At 45.0% G+C, this 17,382-nt stretch overlaps 1 protein-coding gene across 4 annotated transcripts in view; it reads right to left on the bottom strand.

The window, feature by feature from the left end:
- Window positions 1-17,382, bottom strand: part of sh3pxd2b (SH3 and PX domains 2B) — a 42,744-nt gene that overhangs the window by 17,524 nt on the left and 7,838 nt on the right. For all 4 annotated transcript variants that reach the window (XM_056595366.1, XM_056595367.1, XM_056595368.1 and 1 more), the window contains exons 3-4: window positions 12,126-12,201; window positions 4,280-4,356 (exon numbers count right to left, since the gene is read on the bottom strand). In XM_056595366.1, coding sequence (XP_056451341.1) covers window positions 4,280-4,356; window positions 12,126-12,201 — 153 coding nt within the window. The remainder of the gene's footprint in view (window positions 1-4,279; window positions 4,357-12,125; window positions 12,202-17,382) is intronic.

Below are 17,382 nucleotides of genomic sequence, written 5' to 3'. Positions count from 1 at the left end.
GATTATAAACACCATGTTTAGTTGCAGAATTGTACACGGACACTATATTATCAGTTATACAGGTAATTTGATGAAGAGCTAACCTCTTTCATACAACATTCCCGTTTTTTTACCGGGATAACCTTTCAGGCACCGACAGTGATTGTCACTGTAGTGTTCACCTATGCAAATACGTTCTGGAACCTTTGCGTCTTGTTGCACCCTTTCACCCATGGCCTGGCGCAGTAGGAACAGATTGGCTAAGGGACATTACAGCAGATGATGCTGCTACTGCAACACTTGGATGGTAGGATGGCGAGGATACCAGCCACCATAAACTTGCGAACTTTGGTCATCTTACTTAATTCCTAATCTAATCTTTAAAAAAGAGCTCCTTTCCAAACAAAAGCCAATTAATTGATATTGTTCACCAATCATCCGAAAAACATTGATTAATAAGATATCAGTCAAGAGTTATGGATTCAAATACGTCCTCAGCAGAGTCTACATCAAACACACCTCAACAGGTCCCGATGTACTGAGTAGGGTTCCATTGGGAATCAAACTTTGAACCCAAGATTCAGTTCGATACCATCGTTTGGGGCGGGATTTCATTCAAAATCGGGACTCCAAGAATCAAAATCCAATCACATCGTGAGATACCGAAGGATTGATACTCCTAGGGGCATCGCTTAAGTGCCCGGTGACACGGGAACCAGCCACCGCCATGCCCGGCCACACCCTTCACCACCATCCATCACTTCCCCCCCACACACACACTGCAAGGCTTTAATAATCCTAAGTGCAACCCGTCCTTTAGAAGAGGATGCTCTGGCACTGTCTTCTCTCTCTCTCTCTCTCTCTCTCTCTCTCTCTCTCTCTCTCTCTCTCTCTCTCTCTCTCTCTCTCTCTCTCTCTCTCTCTCTCTCTCTCTCTCTCTCTCTCTCTCTCTCTCTCCTGAGGGCGGATGGAAACAGTCCCCTTATATTTATGATGCCCTTAGTGATGCGGAGGTGTGTGTGTGTGTCTGTGTGTGTGTGTGTGTGTGTGTGTGTGTGTGGGGGGGGGGGGGGCAATGCTTACATGGATGGTGGGACTGCTGCCATGAAGAAAATAAGACTAGACTATATTAGTAACAAGGTCAGAGCCAGAGGAAGAGAGAGATTGTATGTGTGTGTGCGTGTGCGTGTGCTTGTGTGTGTGTGTGTGTGAGTGGATTCTGCGTGCGTTCTCATGTATATTGAGGATAAGGTTCTAGCTACAACTATGCCGAAAAATCAAAATGGAATAGAATCCTCCTCGCAAATATTTTGACTGGTCTTCTGCTGGGAACCCAGCACAGTGATGAGGGGGGGGGGGTCATGGTGAGTCCAGCATTGTGGTCCCTCCCAGTCTGTATCATGTCCACTCATTAGGATTCTCCCCAGGGAGGAGACTGCAAAGGGAGCCTGGCGTCCATTAGGGGAAATTGACTTTATGGGTCTTTGCTCCAGCAGCAGGGAGCATTAAGGTAATTGTGTGTGTGTGTGTGTGTGTGTGTGTGTGTGTGTGTGTGTGTGTGTGTGTGTGTGTGTGTGTGTGTGTGTGTGTGTGTGTGTGTGTGTGTGTGTGTGTGTGTGTGTGTGTGTGTGTGTGTGTGTGCGTGCGTGCGTGCGTGTGTGTGTGTGTGTGTGGTTGGGAGTGTGTGTGGTTTCTGCGTCTTTCAAACAAAGGACAAATGCGTCAACAGGAAGTAGCAGAGATGTATTTCTGTGCATTTCAATGAGGGGGCGATAAACAAGTATCTGGATTATCGTCATCCATAACAGCAGCTCTCTGCTCAAACCTCTCCCCTCTCTAACGCCATCGGCCAAGACCTGAAACGTACTCAAACAGCAAAGGGCAGCGACACGCCGTGAATGTGTATATTGTTCCATCAACCTCAAAGGCTGTAACCTTTCTTTCCTTGCAATGTTGGACAGAACCGGCCAATCAGCGTTGGGGGGCAACCACGTACCCTTTGGATCATTCTGACATTTAACCTCCATCGAAAATAGTGCTAAATAAATGTATTCCACAATCGAAAATTATATATTTTTTGTCATCTATCAAGTAAAAATGACAAAGAAAAGTTGTTGCCAAAATACATTTGAATGCATATCATATATATACATGAATAATGTATAAATGTTTAATGGAAAATAATGATGAAAATAATTCCTTCTCTATTGAATTAAGAGGTACCAAGCAATCACCATACAGATCATGTCCAAACTTAGACCTGCACATGCAAAATCCCCCTTAAAAGTAATTCCCACACCATTTCTACGGGATCCCATTTCCCAGCAGTAACTTGCTCTGTGCAAACAATTGCCTTTTAGTTGACTGTGTTCTTCCAGATCTGAAGTAAAAACAGACGCCTTCACAAACAGGGGGATTCCGTGCGAGTCAGCCCCGGGCCTCAGCTGGTTGGCAATGGGCTGACGCAGCTCTCCTTGAAAAGGGAGAGAAAACTAAAGAAAAGCTTCAAGAAAGCCCTCGTGTCTCTCCTGCTCCCCCAACCACCCTGACGGGGAAGGGAAGGGCAGACCTCCCCTGTAACTGGCTTCTACTAAACAAACAGAGATGGTGGACCTTTCGGGAAAGGAGACTGGCAAGGATCAAACACACCATTTGACCTGACCTCTGAATGCTTGGTTGAGCTGTCAATCAAAAGGGATTTCTGCTTCACCTCCAACTGGGGTTATCAAAATAGCATGTGTTATTTTAGTGGGAGTTCAAAGTGATGGTTTTTCTTCAACTTGAACGAAAATAGGATTGGAAAATACCAAACCCAATTAGAAATGAAAAAAAAAGTGGAAACGTCTTCTAATGTTGACTTTGTAAAAGACAAGTTTTAGGAAGTGGGTTGATCATTTGAGGAACAACAAGTTATTGACTTGATGTTGAATTGAGTAATACTTTTTGTCATTGTCATCCTTGCATTTAGCAATCCACTAAAGTAACTCCTTGAGGTTGACCATTGTCTTGGTGATACATGTCTAAGAAGAAAAAAAGGCATTCCCTTACAAAGTAGTCACCATGAGTGAATCCCTCCCTGAACACTCTGAGACTCCTTAAAGCCTGCCGACGGAAGCCGCCCTATTGACTCAGAAACGGTCAACGTAAACATCCCAAGAGCGTTCTCCACCGGCTTCTCACTTAAGTGATGAAAGACCCTCTCCGTTGTTCATTTAACACCCATATTAACCTCTTAAGGCCATAGGTTTACAGCTTCCCAGGCCAAACCCCCCAAAACATTGTCTACGTCAATTTAATAGGTATTACAGCCAGGCCGGCTGTCCCCATTCAACCGTGTTTGATGAGATCGAAAGTTAAACCGTGACATGGTGATAAAGTAAGCCATTCTTCTGGGGGTAGTTCTAATCAAAGCTCAATGATATTCAATATATCCATACAATTGAAGGCACACTAATGATTGCAAATGAATCGCCGAAAAACATAAGAAGCCGAGACCAGTCGTTATAGCCCCGATGGTCTTTCAATGTTCAACAACCACAAGGACTGTGGGTATGCTGACTTGTGCTAGCAAGCTTTCTTTCCCTCCTCCCAGTGGCCACAGTTATTCAGCAGAAACTAACAAAAAACAACACTTGCTCCAACATGGTAGTCATAGCATTTTACTACATGTTGACATTTGTAAACAATATTGTTTAATAAAAAACAACAACTATGCTGGTGGCCCGACTCTAAGCCACAGACATGACTCCTCTGTGTGGTGAACTTCAGTACCCACAAAGCCCAGACACGTTGCCTCAAGGTCAGCACGTTTTGTTGCCTAAACTCATCTTTTTAAGTCCTTCCATTGGAACAATGTAATAGACCCAGTATTGTTGCTGTTCCGTCATTTTTCTTTCTGATGTGTGCAACACATGAACTGAAACACTTCCATCAGGAGGTATTACACTTTGACAATATATCTTTCTGTAATAGAAAGCTCCCCATTAAGCACGAGCACGAAAACACAACATTCTCAGAAGACTTTCTCTGTATTCACCGGGCAGCAATACAGAGAAAATTGTTAATTTCTTTAGGGTACAACATTATAAAGGTTGAACAACATCATCTAACTTTGCTGCACAAAGTTCCTATAAAAAAATCATGAACAATAATTCAAAGAAATTGGTCTAATCGGAAAGCTCTCAAGGAATAAAAACAAAACAAACAGAAACCACAACAGGATGGATCCATCTGTCGGCCATGATAGATCTGGCGGTGACGGGTCACATGACGGTGGTCACATGTGGGTCACGTGACTCACCATGCAGTACTCGTTGATGGGCCGCAGACGCTTCATGGCGACATCTCTGATATGGCTCCTCCGAAACAGAATCTTTCCTGTAGCAAAACAGAACAATAAGTCTACAAGAAGCCTCTTACAACTTTTTAATGAGTTGGTACATCATGATAGGCTGAGATAGACTATTCAAATCTTGCTTATGCACGATGATAACATCATTTGAATATTTTTCAGATAGTAACAATGCAATAAGGTGTATTAGAGTTTAGTCTGTGACATTTGGATCCCTGCGTGCTTGTTATTCACTCCGACTTTATTTGACATTAAAAAAGCCATTTGGACTGTGGGGCGATTAGCAAAGAGTGGCAGCAGGTGAGAGAATGAGTTTATTATGCACACCATGTTGACAAAGTACTGTTGTTAACACATCAATAAAACGTATTTGTGTCAGCTCAACATTATGGATTGGATGCTAGGTAAATACATGGCCTTTGTAGTTCATGAATAAGTAATTATCTGGGAACATTAATTTGTACATTTTGTAAATTTTCGTCTCATTGCCGGTCACAAATAACCCCCAGCTACAGTTGGTCCCATCCCGGAAAAATCAAGTAGGCCGTCTAAATCCAGCAGGTAATGTGTCTACGGTATAGTACAAGTGACTGTGTGTGTGTGTGTGTGTGTGTGTGTGTGTGTGTGTGTGTGTGTGTGTGTGTGTGTGTGTATGTGTGTGTGTGTGTGTGTGTGTGTGTGTGTGTGTGTGTGTGTGTGTGTGTGTGTGTGTGTGTGTGTGTGTGTGGGGTTATATGTATCATGCTTAAAATTATTTATTTTACGAGCAAAATAATGTTTAATCTTATTTGGCCCTACACAACTACTTAGTTCCAAACACAGCTACTTAGTTCAAAAGTAACAGTTTCGTATACATTTGCTGTTGGGGAAGATAAGTTCAAATAAGTGTTACATTTTGTGTGTTGCCGAATTAACACTTGCACAACCATACTGTCATTGTGACCAAGCAGTGGCACTAGTCTAGCTGTCAGGTTTTAAAATGGATATCCGAAAATGGATCACAAGGGGGGTTTCAAAAGGACCCTGGAAGGTAAGGAATATGTACTTTTTTTACTGTGTGCAGGCAAGGACTGCAGTCACCTTTAATGGGCTTTGCTTATGTCTATCTAAGCGCTATCTTTACCATTGCCATAGAAGATTTACCCTTGGTTTTGTGGCATTGCATTGCAACTATGATTACGTTATTTTAGAGGTTCAAATAGCATTGGGTTTTGTCGGTTCTTGTGCGTATTGGCGGCGCACTGTGTGCGTGTGTTTGTTACGATGGCACTACGTCGTTTGTTGTTTGTCGGCTGTATGCGTTGGTCCCTCTCCATATTCCGTCGCCCCCTGACCGTTTTAAAGCTGGCGCCGGGTCCGGTGTGTCTGTGTGTGTGAGTGTGAGTTTGTGCGTGTGTTGTGCGTGAGCGAGTGAGTGTGAGTAAACCAGGCATTTCTTCAGTACCCCTTATTAAGAGAATGCCATGTAGCCAGACGAGGCCAATTCCTTCATCTATAATTATCTTGTAGCGAGAGAGGGAGTTATTTTTTTATTTTGCACCTCATGTGTCAACAGTTGAGTATACCTGCTTACTTGGCAGATTCCCGTAAGACCTTACACACACACAGACACACACAGACACAGACACACACGTGCACGCACACACACACACACATCTGGCTGCGCCTTGATCTCCTATACCTCAATCCCCCCTGCTGACCACGTCCAACACCGACCACATCAACAGCTGACTCAGGAGCATAATTAATACCAACCGGCCAAACAGACAGACAGACAGACAGCCAGACAGAGAGACAGACAGACAGCCAAACTGACAGAGAGAGAGACAGCCAGCTAGCCACACAAACAGACAGACAGACAGACAGCCATACAGAGAGACAGACAGACAGCCAAACAGATAGAGAGAGAGACAGCCAGCTCGCCACACAGACAGACAGACAGACAGACAGAGAGATTGCCTTGATCCCCCACCTATCAACGTGAGGCATGCTTGGATGCTTGTAATAAAGGAACAGACAGACACAGCGCTCCAGCGAGTCATCCCTTCCTCTGTGGGTCCTGAGACCACTTGGTTCTCGACTGAAGCAGAAAGTCCGCCCCCGCTGTCCCTCCCTTCCCCCTCTCTCCCTCCCTCTCTCCCTCCTTCCCTCCCTCTGTCAACCTCCAGACGGCGCTTGAGGGGAGGAATGCGTTGACTCGACACTGTCCACCCTGTATGCTCGGCGGGGCTTGGCTGCAGCAGATGAAAAAAGGCCTGTTTTGGGTGGGGATGACCAAATAAGGCTGGGGGGGGGTGGGGGGGGGAGGTGACAGGAAATTTGCATAGAGTGTGGACCAGGAGGTATGAAACAAGGTTTATTCCCTGAGAAGAGCAGCAGCACAGCGTAGGAGCGGGCTGAGCCATGGAAGGCAGGAGGCCGTGAATAGAAAAGCACGATATATACGAAAGAGTGACAACAGCAGCGGAGGACTGAAGGATCGGAGTGAGACAGCCTGTCGAGGTGCTCGTGCTGGTGCGACCTTTTCCTCAACTCAATCCTCTGTCTGTAAAATAAACGCAGCATACTTACATTTACATTAAGGGCATTTAGCAGACGCTTTTGTCCAAAGAGACTTACATTAAGTACATTTGGCAAAAGAAGGTGAAACAATCTATCGCTGTCGGTACAGTAAGGATGTTCATAGAAACAAGAGCCAAGCACTAACCTTATCTAGGTTAACTCATTCCCTGTATACAACAATGAAAGCTAGGACAAGACGCTACAAGACTAAGTAGTCTTTTTTTTTTTCAGTCGTCCTGTCTCCGACCATTTTCTTGCATTCTGCGACGTCTCTACCCTTGACCAACGTTAGAAGCGATTAGCTCACAGGAGGGCGAACGACGGTGAAAGAGTGAAGGAACCAGCATGAGGAGGGGGGAGGGGGCGGTGGGAATGATAATGATGTGCATCTGTATGTGTGTGCGCGCGTGTGCAGCAGATTGTCTGTGATTGAGGCGGTAATTACACTGTGCCGCTGCCGCCTTGCTGACTGAGGCCCGACGCCGTTTGTAAAATAACTACAATGGTCCTGTTTCGCAACACCGAACAAGACCCCTTTAAGGAAGGGTTTCACCCAAACGTGCGCGACGGGAGACAATGTTTGAATCTGGAGGGATGGTATGTACACTGTTCTGTTACAAGGGCGGAATGTGGCTCAAGAGGTAGAGCTGGTTGGCAGATAACCAGAAGGTTGCTTGATCAATCCCCGGATCGCCGAGGTGTCCCATGAGCAAGACACCTCACCCTGACTCCTCCTGACGAGCTGGCTGTCGTCGTGTGTGGTTGACTCCGCCGTCGGTGTGTGCATGAATGGGTGAATGTTAGGCAGTGTTGTAGAGCGCTTTGAGTGGGCACCGGTTAGAAAAGCGATACATAAATGCAGTCCATTTACCATTTACGAGTAGCTCTGTGAGTAGCAAGGCTGTCCTAATGGGGGATGGGGTTAGAAGGTGTTCTTAACAGTCCGCCCGGAACGCTTTGTACTGTGACAGGCCCAAAGTGCACCAACATGCTGAGAAATTAGGAAAGTACGAGAACATTCACATAATATAAAAAATAAAATGTTGGAACCCAATAATCAGATTGATTGACACACAAATGGTGGTTGCTTGGTGGTCTAGATCATTTTGAAAAATTGGTTAATAGTACTGTTTCACGGCAATGGAGGACGGCAAAAGACAGGGGCTTATCTTTCTATTTGTTTATTTTCTCCAAAGTTGTTAACCACTGGTGCAGACAGCAGGCGTCTCACTGGCAACTGAGGTCTGGTAGATTGCTCATGTACCCAACACATATCCTAGGACAGGCTCACTGACTAAGGAACAAAATGCAACTTGTATGTCCAAGTACTTCTTGACGAAAAGGAAAGAATAACCAAGCAAAGTTATTATTGTTATTATGAAGGGGGAAAGAAGCAACAAGATGGCGGCTTTGACGGTTTGCTTCACATGAACCCTCAGCAGCGCAATCAGTGACCAGCAGTCACGCGTTAAGAAGTCGACCATTTCAATGATGATCTCCAAATCTCCAGCATTGTGAACAATAATAAATACGACAAGCAGCAGCATGAAACAAAACACAAGATTGTCTGAAGCTGATTATCTCATTCTCTGTGCCATCTCTCTCCCTCTTGCCATCTCTCTGTTGCATATTTATATTTGTCTCTCCACAGAAAAGACAGTAAAAGGCCAGCAGATAGTAACTGCTCCACCAGGAATGTAAAGAAAATGTAAAGTTTGGCTATATTAAGAAAGGTTATAGAAGGACTGTTTAAAACAATACAGCCTAGATTCAATCATTCAAGTTAAAAACAATATGATTAAATATGGTGCGCTACAAATATGATGCAAAATGTTTACGCTTTGGCTTTAACCCTAAAAGAATGTCTACAGTTAAAAAAGAGTATCAAAGAGAAATACTCCAGAGCAGGAACCAAACACCTGGAGAATATAGTGCCATGCCCTCCTGACAATATAGTCACTTCTGAGAATACAGTCACTTCATGTCACTTCCTAAGATATAGTCACTTCCTGAGAATATAGTCACTTCCTGCAGGATGAGATGTTGAGTTATCCAAACCAGCTGGAAAAATGTAAGCCAAGCCCATGACTTGGACATCTGTCATGTCTTTCATGACAGATGTCATTAGAACTCAAAACCTCAACAGACACCATAGTGGAGACGGGGAAGAGACTGGGGGATGGGGTTTTCTCAAATGTCTTAACCAATTCCTTCCCAGCCATCGTCGTTGAACTCTACGACATTGCAACATAAAAAAGCTATTAGTTGATCATTAATAGCTCCACAAATATATGGTCCAGGTGCACGATCTCAGGCTTTATGAATAATTTACAATAGAGAGTAAAGAATATAGATCAATATCTATCTATTTGTTTTGTAACCCTCACCCGGTCCGAGCGGATGCAGGAAAAACACATCAGAAATCAATCATTTTACTTCCGCTAGAACACATTTCTAATTTAGAGATAATAGTCTGTTTATCTCTCGTACTAATAGTCTACTAATTCTTTTCTACAACTTCCATATGGCAAATAGGATCATAAATAAGAGGAACACAACAATTCAGGCACAGCCTACTTTGCGTGGACATTTCAGTATCGCTAAATCCACATAATGGCCCCCGCTGACTCCAAAAAGATAAGTCTCTACCCTTTGTTCATTACCACAGCAAATACGTAAAGAAACGATTTTTAATTAACTGCAAGATGATCTGTTTTCTACGGCACGCTACACGGTGCAACGTCACATATCGATGTACAGGCCCTGTACACAATTGCGGGGAAGTGCCGGAAGAAAACAAGTCGTCTTTACTGCGTCGGCGTCTCCACAAAATATGTGCCAGTTTGAAGGCAAGCTATTCTAAGAAGTGTATGTTTTTTTAGCTTTACTAATTATGTAACGTTAAATGACAACAATGTCTAGGAGTTCGGGAAGAACCTGTGCAGCACTCAGCTTCTCCGACAACCACGCTCACGTTTTTTTTTAACGTCTTAATAACGTTGAGATCGCCATCCAGATACCTTCATCAATAACTTCTCACCATTGCCTGAAGTCATCAAAGTTAGGCAAACCGAAGAAGCCATTACTGCGGTCACTGTTGCCCGGCAGCAGTCACTTCGATCTGCTAATCATCATTGCATGGCAGCTGCCGCAGATGGCTGAACACCCATAGCGGAGGACAGATTTGAGTGTACACTTGATTGGAAAGTGAACAAAGCGCCACAGGTCGCACTGCTAGGACACCAGGGGGATGCGTTCACGTTGCGTTTAATGTAGATACAACCAAAATGAAGATAGGGTTTTAAAATCAAAGTATGTATCTCATATGAAGAGAGCCATAGGGAGTTGATTAAGTTGCCTTCGTTCACTCATGAGTCGCCATGCAGAACAGCAAAGCAACGCTGATGTTGTATAATGAACTACACTGACTCGGGTTAAAGGGGTGATATTATGCCAACAGGTGTCAGCGTGATTGGCCGTTTCGAGCAGTTTGAGAATCTGCCTTTCCCTTTTCCCTTGTGACATCACTAGTGGGCGTGTCCACCTAGATGTATGGTAGATAAGCAACATTTGCCACAGTCCACTGGGTTGGCTGGGTAGGAACTTGCGGGAGAGAACGCTCATGGTTCGACATCATTCCTAACAGCATAACAAAGGTGCATGGATATGCTTATTAGGCCGCCGATTAGCATAATCAAAAGGAGAGGCTGTATCGTTAATTGATGTGGCATCTGAAGCCCTTTGAGACTGTCATTGATTAAGGGGCGATAAAAATAAAATGTACTTTATGTCCCATTTTTGATGGTCAGACTGTACTTCCTGTCAATTAAACACGGCCCGAAGAATCCAACCCCTCCGCTCTCCCATCGCCGTACACACGCTGGCTCGACCCATCTACGTTTCCGTCTGTTCGTCGTCTCGAGAGTTACGAGGTTTGGCCATGTGTTTCTCTGTATCGCGTCTGTTTCCCGTGTTTTATGTTTTCCTAGGCGTCTGTGCGTGTGTATGTGTGCGCAGACACGCTTCAGAGCCCTCAATGAGTTCCAGACCTCTGGCTCACCTCATCAACCCCTCATCCCCTCCCCCCCCCCCCCCCCCTAGATATTCATCGGGAGAAAAACACGAGGGTGGGGTCCACCGGGCGGGACCCTCAGGGGGGAGTGCTTCTTTTGACATGCCCGGATAACTGGAACCAGATTCTCCATGAGGAGACAATAAAAACCCTAGAGAGAACATGTATCCATGTTGTTTGTGATTTTTGCTATACTTACACTTACATTTAGGGCATTTAGCAGACGCTTTTATCCAAAGCGACTTACAATAAGTACATTTGTCATAAGAAGTGCAACATTATATCGCTGTCGGTACAGTAAGGATGTTCATAGAACCAAGTGCAAGTACAACAATCGCTAGGCTAACCAATTCCCCGTGTTACAGCAATGATAGCAGCTACTGCAGTTGCTACACAGTTAAGTATTATAATACAATACAACACAATACAATACAATGTACAATGGTGGCCAGAAGGGGGAGGGTGGCTATGCAGAGTCGAGGTTGACTCTGAACAGGTGAGTCTTGAGTCTTTTTCGGAAGATGGTGAGCGACTCTGCGGTCCTGAGAACGGCAGGGAGCTCGTTCCACCACTGAGTTCCCAAAACCGAGAAAAGTTGTGACTACTTTAAGGTCAATGCCTTTAAGGTCAATGCCAACTGCATCATTCAAACATGATTTCAAAGCAACAGGGTTGGCAAAATCTCAGTCTTACCTGGCAGAAGTGATATATTTGTTACACAGTTCTCAGTAAATCCAATCTATAATATTCCTGCAGGCTATTATTATGCAAAGCCATACAATAACAGAATAACAGAGTGATAGCTAATTAATATTAGATAGTTCATGTTAATTAACGAACATTATGCAGGGAGATGAAATTCCTGGAAAGCTGAGCTTTATTCATGGAAACTGACAGTGGTTTCAGAAGGTGTTTCCAGTAGGGTCTGTAGATAACAGCTCCTACCAGATGCATTAAACATTGAATTGTGCACCAGCTGTTAAATGTGTGTGTGTGTGTGTGTGTGTGTGTGTGTGTGTGTGTGTGTGTGTGTGTGTGTGTGTGTGTGTGTGTGTGTGTGTGTGTGTGTGTGTGTGTGTGTGTGTGTGTGTGTGTGTGTGTGTGTGTGTGTGTGTGCGCGTGTGTGTAAATTGGGACCGTCCGACCCCCTGAATATCTTACCTGGAAGGAAAGGAATGATTCTCCGCTTGGGGTCTTTCTGGCCCCCTTCCACCGGGAATTTATCCAACAACTCCATCTGAAAAACAACAGGTTTGTTTACTAAAAGGAGGGTCACACAAGATTCAAAGTACACGCATTACAAAAGCAAGGAGACACACACACACACACACACACACACACACACACACACACACACACACACACACACACACACACACACACACACACACACACACACACACACACACACACACGCACACAAACACAGTCAAACATACATACAAGAAGGCCATGGGTTTAGTTTAAACATTGCATGTTCATATTTTGTTATTCTCTTACAATTCAGCAACTCCTAAGGAGGATCCTGCCAATAAAGCTAGTCTGTTAACGATGAGGAATGCACTGGACAGATGGTGTATGGACAGCCCTCCCACTACATATCCTGTCTTTTCTCCTGCTGTGCAGCTATATAGCTGGGTTAGCATAGCACTGACATAGTGGAATTTTAAGTGTTTTAATGAATTCAAAGGCTAAGGAACTCCGCCCCAGCTGATTGTGTGTTTGTGTGTGTGTGAGTTTGTGTGTGTGTATGTGTGTGTGTGTTCTCCAGCTGCAAGCGCGTCAAGCGACTGGAGGGCAATGAAATGACACCTGGCTGAGTCACCATGGGCTCTTTTATTGGCATTCTCTCTTTCTACCGCCCGCCCTCCCTCTCTCCTTCCCTTACATTCACTTTATTCTCTTCCCTAATGCTCTCTCATCGTTCTCCCTCGCCCACTCGGCTCCACCCACGCTGAGACCGCACGGCCCTCAGTCACCTGGCCTGATGTGGAGCCACGGAGCCAGGCGGCTAGCCTACGGCAAAAAGACTTCACACCTACGGCAGCCTTCTGACGGCCTGTGGATTTATACGGAAACTTTTAACACAGATCCGAGAAAAGGGGTTTGAAGAAGAAGAGAGAGAGAGAGAGAGAGAGAGATAAACAAACACATATGTGAAGCCAATCTTCTTGATCCGTGTCTGTGAGGCGTGTTGGATTGTGGACAGGCCCATGCGCGACCTCCATCTCCAACATGAAAGAAGACACCTCTCTTGGGAAGAGAGGTCTATCAAGAGGGCGCCGTCAGAAGGGCCTCTGGGCAAAGTCATTGGTCAAAAAGAAAACAAATGTTCACCAACAAGACCCAGATGGAACAGTTTAACCAATTTGACTTTCCCTGTATGTGTTGCATTTGTTGATACATAAGAACAAAGCAAACAAAATCGTACAACTTCTAATGCCTATCAATATAAAGCTAGTGTGCCGACTTCCCCATCAGCAGCATTGGATCCAGGTGACCCCTGGTCAAATTAAACTGATCGGATTCAATTGTGAGTGGATCTTTGCAACGGCGTCTGTGGCGCTTCTTTCTGCGGTGTGTCCCGTACCGTAGCCATAAGTCACCCCTCGTCCGCGCTCGTTCGGCCGATTCAGTGCGTTGAATCGGGGACAGAGGCCTTCGGTGAGGGGGAATCCCGGGGATTGGCCATTCTGCTTAAGCGGCTAACGACCGAGAAGAGAACCGGAAGTGAGCCCAGCAGCCAGCGACATCGTCCGGGCGGCACGCACAAAAAGACTATCTCATTCATCCACTCTTATCTCATCTGATCATTCGTCGGTTTCACTCATTCTCGATTCGTAGAAGCTATATTACCCAGCCGTCTGAGTGAGAACTGTGTGAGCTGGTGGGAAAAAGCTGCTTTGCTTGGTGTACGTACACATCCCCAGTCTGGGCTCCTCCTGAGTACAATTCTGAATGACGAACACAGACCCACTCTCCTTACCAGCTGCTGGTAGGGAGAGCCATTTCCTGTCACGCAGGACATACGTGCTAGTGAGCCTTTGGCTATAGTCTTTGCAGTGTGTCTAAGTGCAACTTTACGGCAGAGACAAAAGCTAGGAGGGCAATGCAACAGTCTGCCCTCGTGGCGGCTCTTTGCCGTCGGATCGGTGTGTCAAGGCCATAACATTCACCGCCAAGAATACTTCTACTACTGCTGGGGATTGATTACTGTATTGACGATCCGTGTAATGGTCAGAGCAAAGGAAATGCATAGCAATCTGAGACTTTAACTCGATCAATAAATCACACAGGTACAACAACACAGACCGGACTCAGAGGAGACTGGTGTAAGGAAGACAGGTAGGCCTGTTTCTAAAACACTCGTGTACGTCCTATCTATGCCACGGAACAGACTAGACTAGAAGAACATGCATCACATTCATTTGAGAGCCATACACTATCTTTACTTTCCCCTTAAAAACTAAGAATTTAATCAGATGGGAACAGGATTAGGGACAGTGGGATAATATCAATACATTGAGCAGAAAGAAGGAAGAGTGAATGCGGAGGAGGTAGTGAATTTGAGGCTGAGAGACAATCTCCCCCCACCCAACAACACACACAAACACACCCACACACGCACAGTCGCACACGCACACGCACGCACCAGAAAAAACTCTAAATTGCTGCCATGCGTCTGTATGGGACACGATGCAAGCCTAGTCCCGGTTATTTTTCCTTTTTGTTTTAACCATCTCCACACTGAAACACTAATATGCTCTGTGATCATAGTACAATATGGCATCTGGATGGAGTCAAGAGGTTTTGACAGAATGCTGACACACACAGACAGACAGACAGACAGACAGACAGACAGACAGACAGACAGACAGACAGACAGACAGACAGACAGACAGACAGACAGACAGACGGACGGACGGACGGACAGACAGACAGACAGACAGACAGACAGACAGACAGACAGACGGACAGACAGACACTCTCTTAAGCCGTAGATTCGTCAAGGGCTAAAAGCACAGCATAGTCTGGGTTCTCTAGCCACTCAGGGTTTTAAAACGCGCTTGGTTAAGTGTCCCCTTGAACGTCTTCACTTAAAGAAAGGACACATCTACTGTATAAGCAGCAGCAGGGGCTGCATTTCATTTGACGTAAACATAGAGTTCCATAGCGCCCCATCGTGTCTCCGGACATATTGACCGCTAAGATTCCAAAATCCTTTACCCTTACATCCACGTCTTTTGTTTTCGAAAATCCCAAGCTGTTATCCCTGGGACCCTGCTAGTTTCTGACCAATCAGGGCATCTCTTCCCCGATTGGATCGGGGAACCCATCTTCTTCTGTCAATCCCAGGTGCAATGAACGCAACCCTCCTCAATGACGGACAAACACGAGGAGGCTGGTGAAATTATTTTTTTTTTCTGGTTTCAAAATCTTTTCTGCATTCTCTCCTTAGAACCCCCAAATCTTACCTACAGCAGCTTTAAGGCGGTGGAACTAATTGATAGATGGTTAATTTGACATGGCACCCTAACCAAACTCATTCATGTCCTTCCTCCACTAAGGTAGTGGAGGAAGGACATGAATGAGTTTAACCAGCACTGATTAACTCGGGTGATCAATCAACCGGGGTTCAAGGCGAGCGACGTCACAGAAGGTGGAACAGAAGCTGGTATTGTCGGCTCGTTCCGCCCCCGGCGATTATGCCTCGCAAACTGCAAACCCCAGTCCTACTGTAAAACTTTGGCAATGCCGTCATTTGATGGGATAAATTCTCCATGGTTCAGAGAGAGTAATGTGATTTACAAAAATGGGAAATGTCGTTTGTCTCGTCTGGGAGCGCTCACATCGACCAGACAACCAACAGAGGCGGTTAGAGAAGAGAGTCTAAAAAGGCCTCAGTTCATGAATCACATTCAGAATGTCCCAGGACAATGCCTGCTCTCTCTCTCTGCCCTGGGGATTCACCCACACTGTACAACCCTGTCATACCACTGCGTTTAGAGTGAAGACTCAGCAGCATGTTAGCACAGGGTGGACTGGAGGGCTTTCAGGAACACAAACAAAACACCTACTTTAGGTTTAGCATAGCAGAGCAGATTGTGTGTGGATTTGGGCTGGGCTGCAACCATTCATTAAACGCTGAATCCCAGAAATATCATGAGAAAACGACCAATTTAGAAGACCGCTCTAAAGAAAAGAGGCAGGGAGGTGACCTTTCAACTCCTTGCAGAATATTTCAAGAGACCATCGAGAATACCTTGAGAAAACTTAATGCGTAGTCACACTGAAAGATTTGTAGATCCATAATTATGCATCCTGTAAATAACCAGTCAATACAAGTTCAAAGACGTGTTAATACAAATTACTATTACTGTCTATTACTATCATTTCCTTAAAACCCTGACTTTATTTCTGACCTTTTACTGATTTATTATCTGAAATCTATCATTAGGCATCTTTTGTTTAAAGAAAAGAGAAAACACACTGCCAACAATTGCAGTTACATGCTAGGGTGTATCATTAAAATTAATAGTCTTTCTTTGTTTCTCCAGCGACACCGGTGATTCTTCTATACCCTAAACTTATTCCTTCTCCTCCTTTTGAAATAACTTCATGTGTCTGGAAAATATGATGTGGAACGGCAGCAAGCAGCACCGCGTTTTGGATCTGTTACAACATTTAAATACAGGAATACATAATGAAGAACGCTGGATGGGGGGCTGGGTTTGTGTGAATATCTAAAGAAAAATGACACGTGGACAGAATGGAAAAGTGTTCCTGGTGGCATGGAAACATAAAAACAACACTTCCTTGGACAACCACATGGGGGAATCACTGGGATTCAGTAGGCTGCTCTAGACAAAATGGGGATTTTTATTTGGAACCTTTCGGCTTGGAGTCAAACCACTGACTGGACCATCATGCTCTTTTTCGATGTTGATGATGATCACATTACACAACACAACACAATGTCGGTGTGTCGTAATCACTGGATACATTGGCTGGGGTGAGAAGGATAGTGGCGTTGCCCTGGCAGAAAAGATGAGCTTCCCAATAGGGGAAGAACCGACTACCTCTTTATTGCCTTTGTCAAGAGTTCACACACAAGTATGTGTAACGATACGCTCGGCCGCCAAACGCAAATTAAAACCAGGGCTAGCTGACACAAGAGTAGCCATTAAACAACACGTGCTAGACAACCTGTGTGTGAGTGTGTGTGTGCGTGAGTGTGTGAGAGTGTGAGCCTGTGAGTGAGTGAGTGAGTGAGTGAGTGAGTGAGTGAGTGAGTGAGTGAGTGAGTGAGTGAGTGAGTGAGTGAGTGAGTGAGTGAGTGAGTGAGTGAGTGAGTGAGAGAGAGAGAGAGAGAATGCATTGTAATCACATACCAAGGCCAGGGGAATCAAGATTCACA

Source organism: Gadus chalcogrammus, chromosome 7 (assembly GCF_026213295.1).
Source record: "Gadus chalcogrammus isolate NIFS_2021 chromosome 7, NIFS_Gcha_1.0, whole genome shotgun sequence".
Classification (NCBI taxonomy): domain Eukaryota; kingdom Metazoa; phylum Chordata; class Actinopteri; order Gadiformes; family Gadidae; genus Gadus; species Gadus chalcogrammus.
The sequence above is the reverse complement of the archived record's forward strand: the minus strand, read 5'-3'. Positions and strand labels throughout refer to the sequence as shown.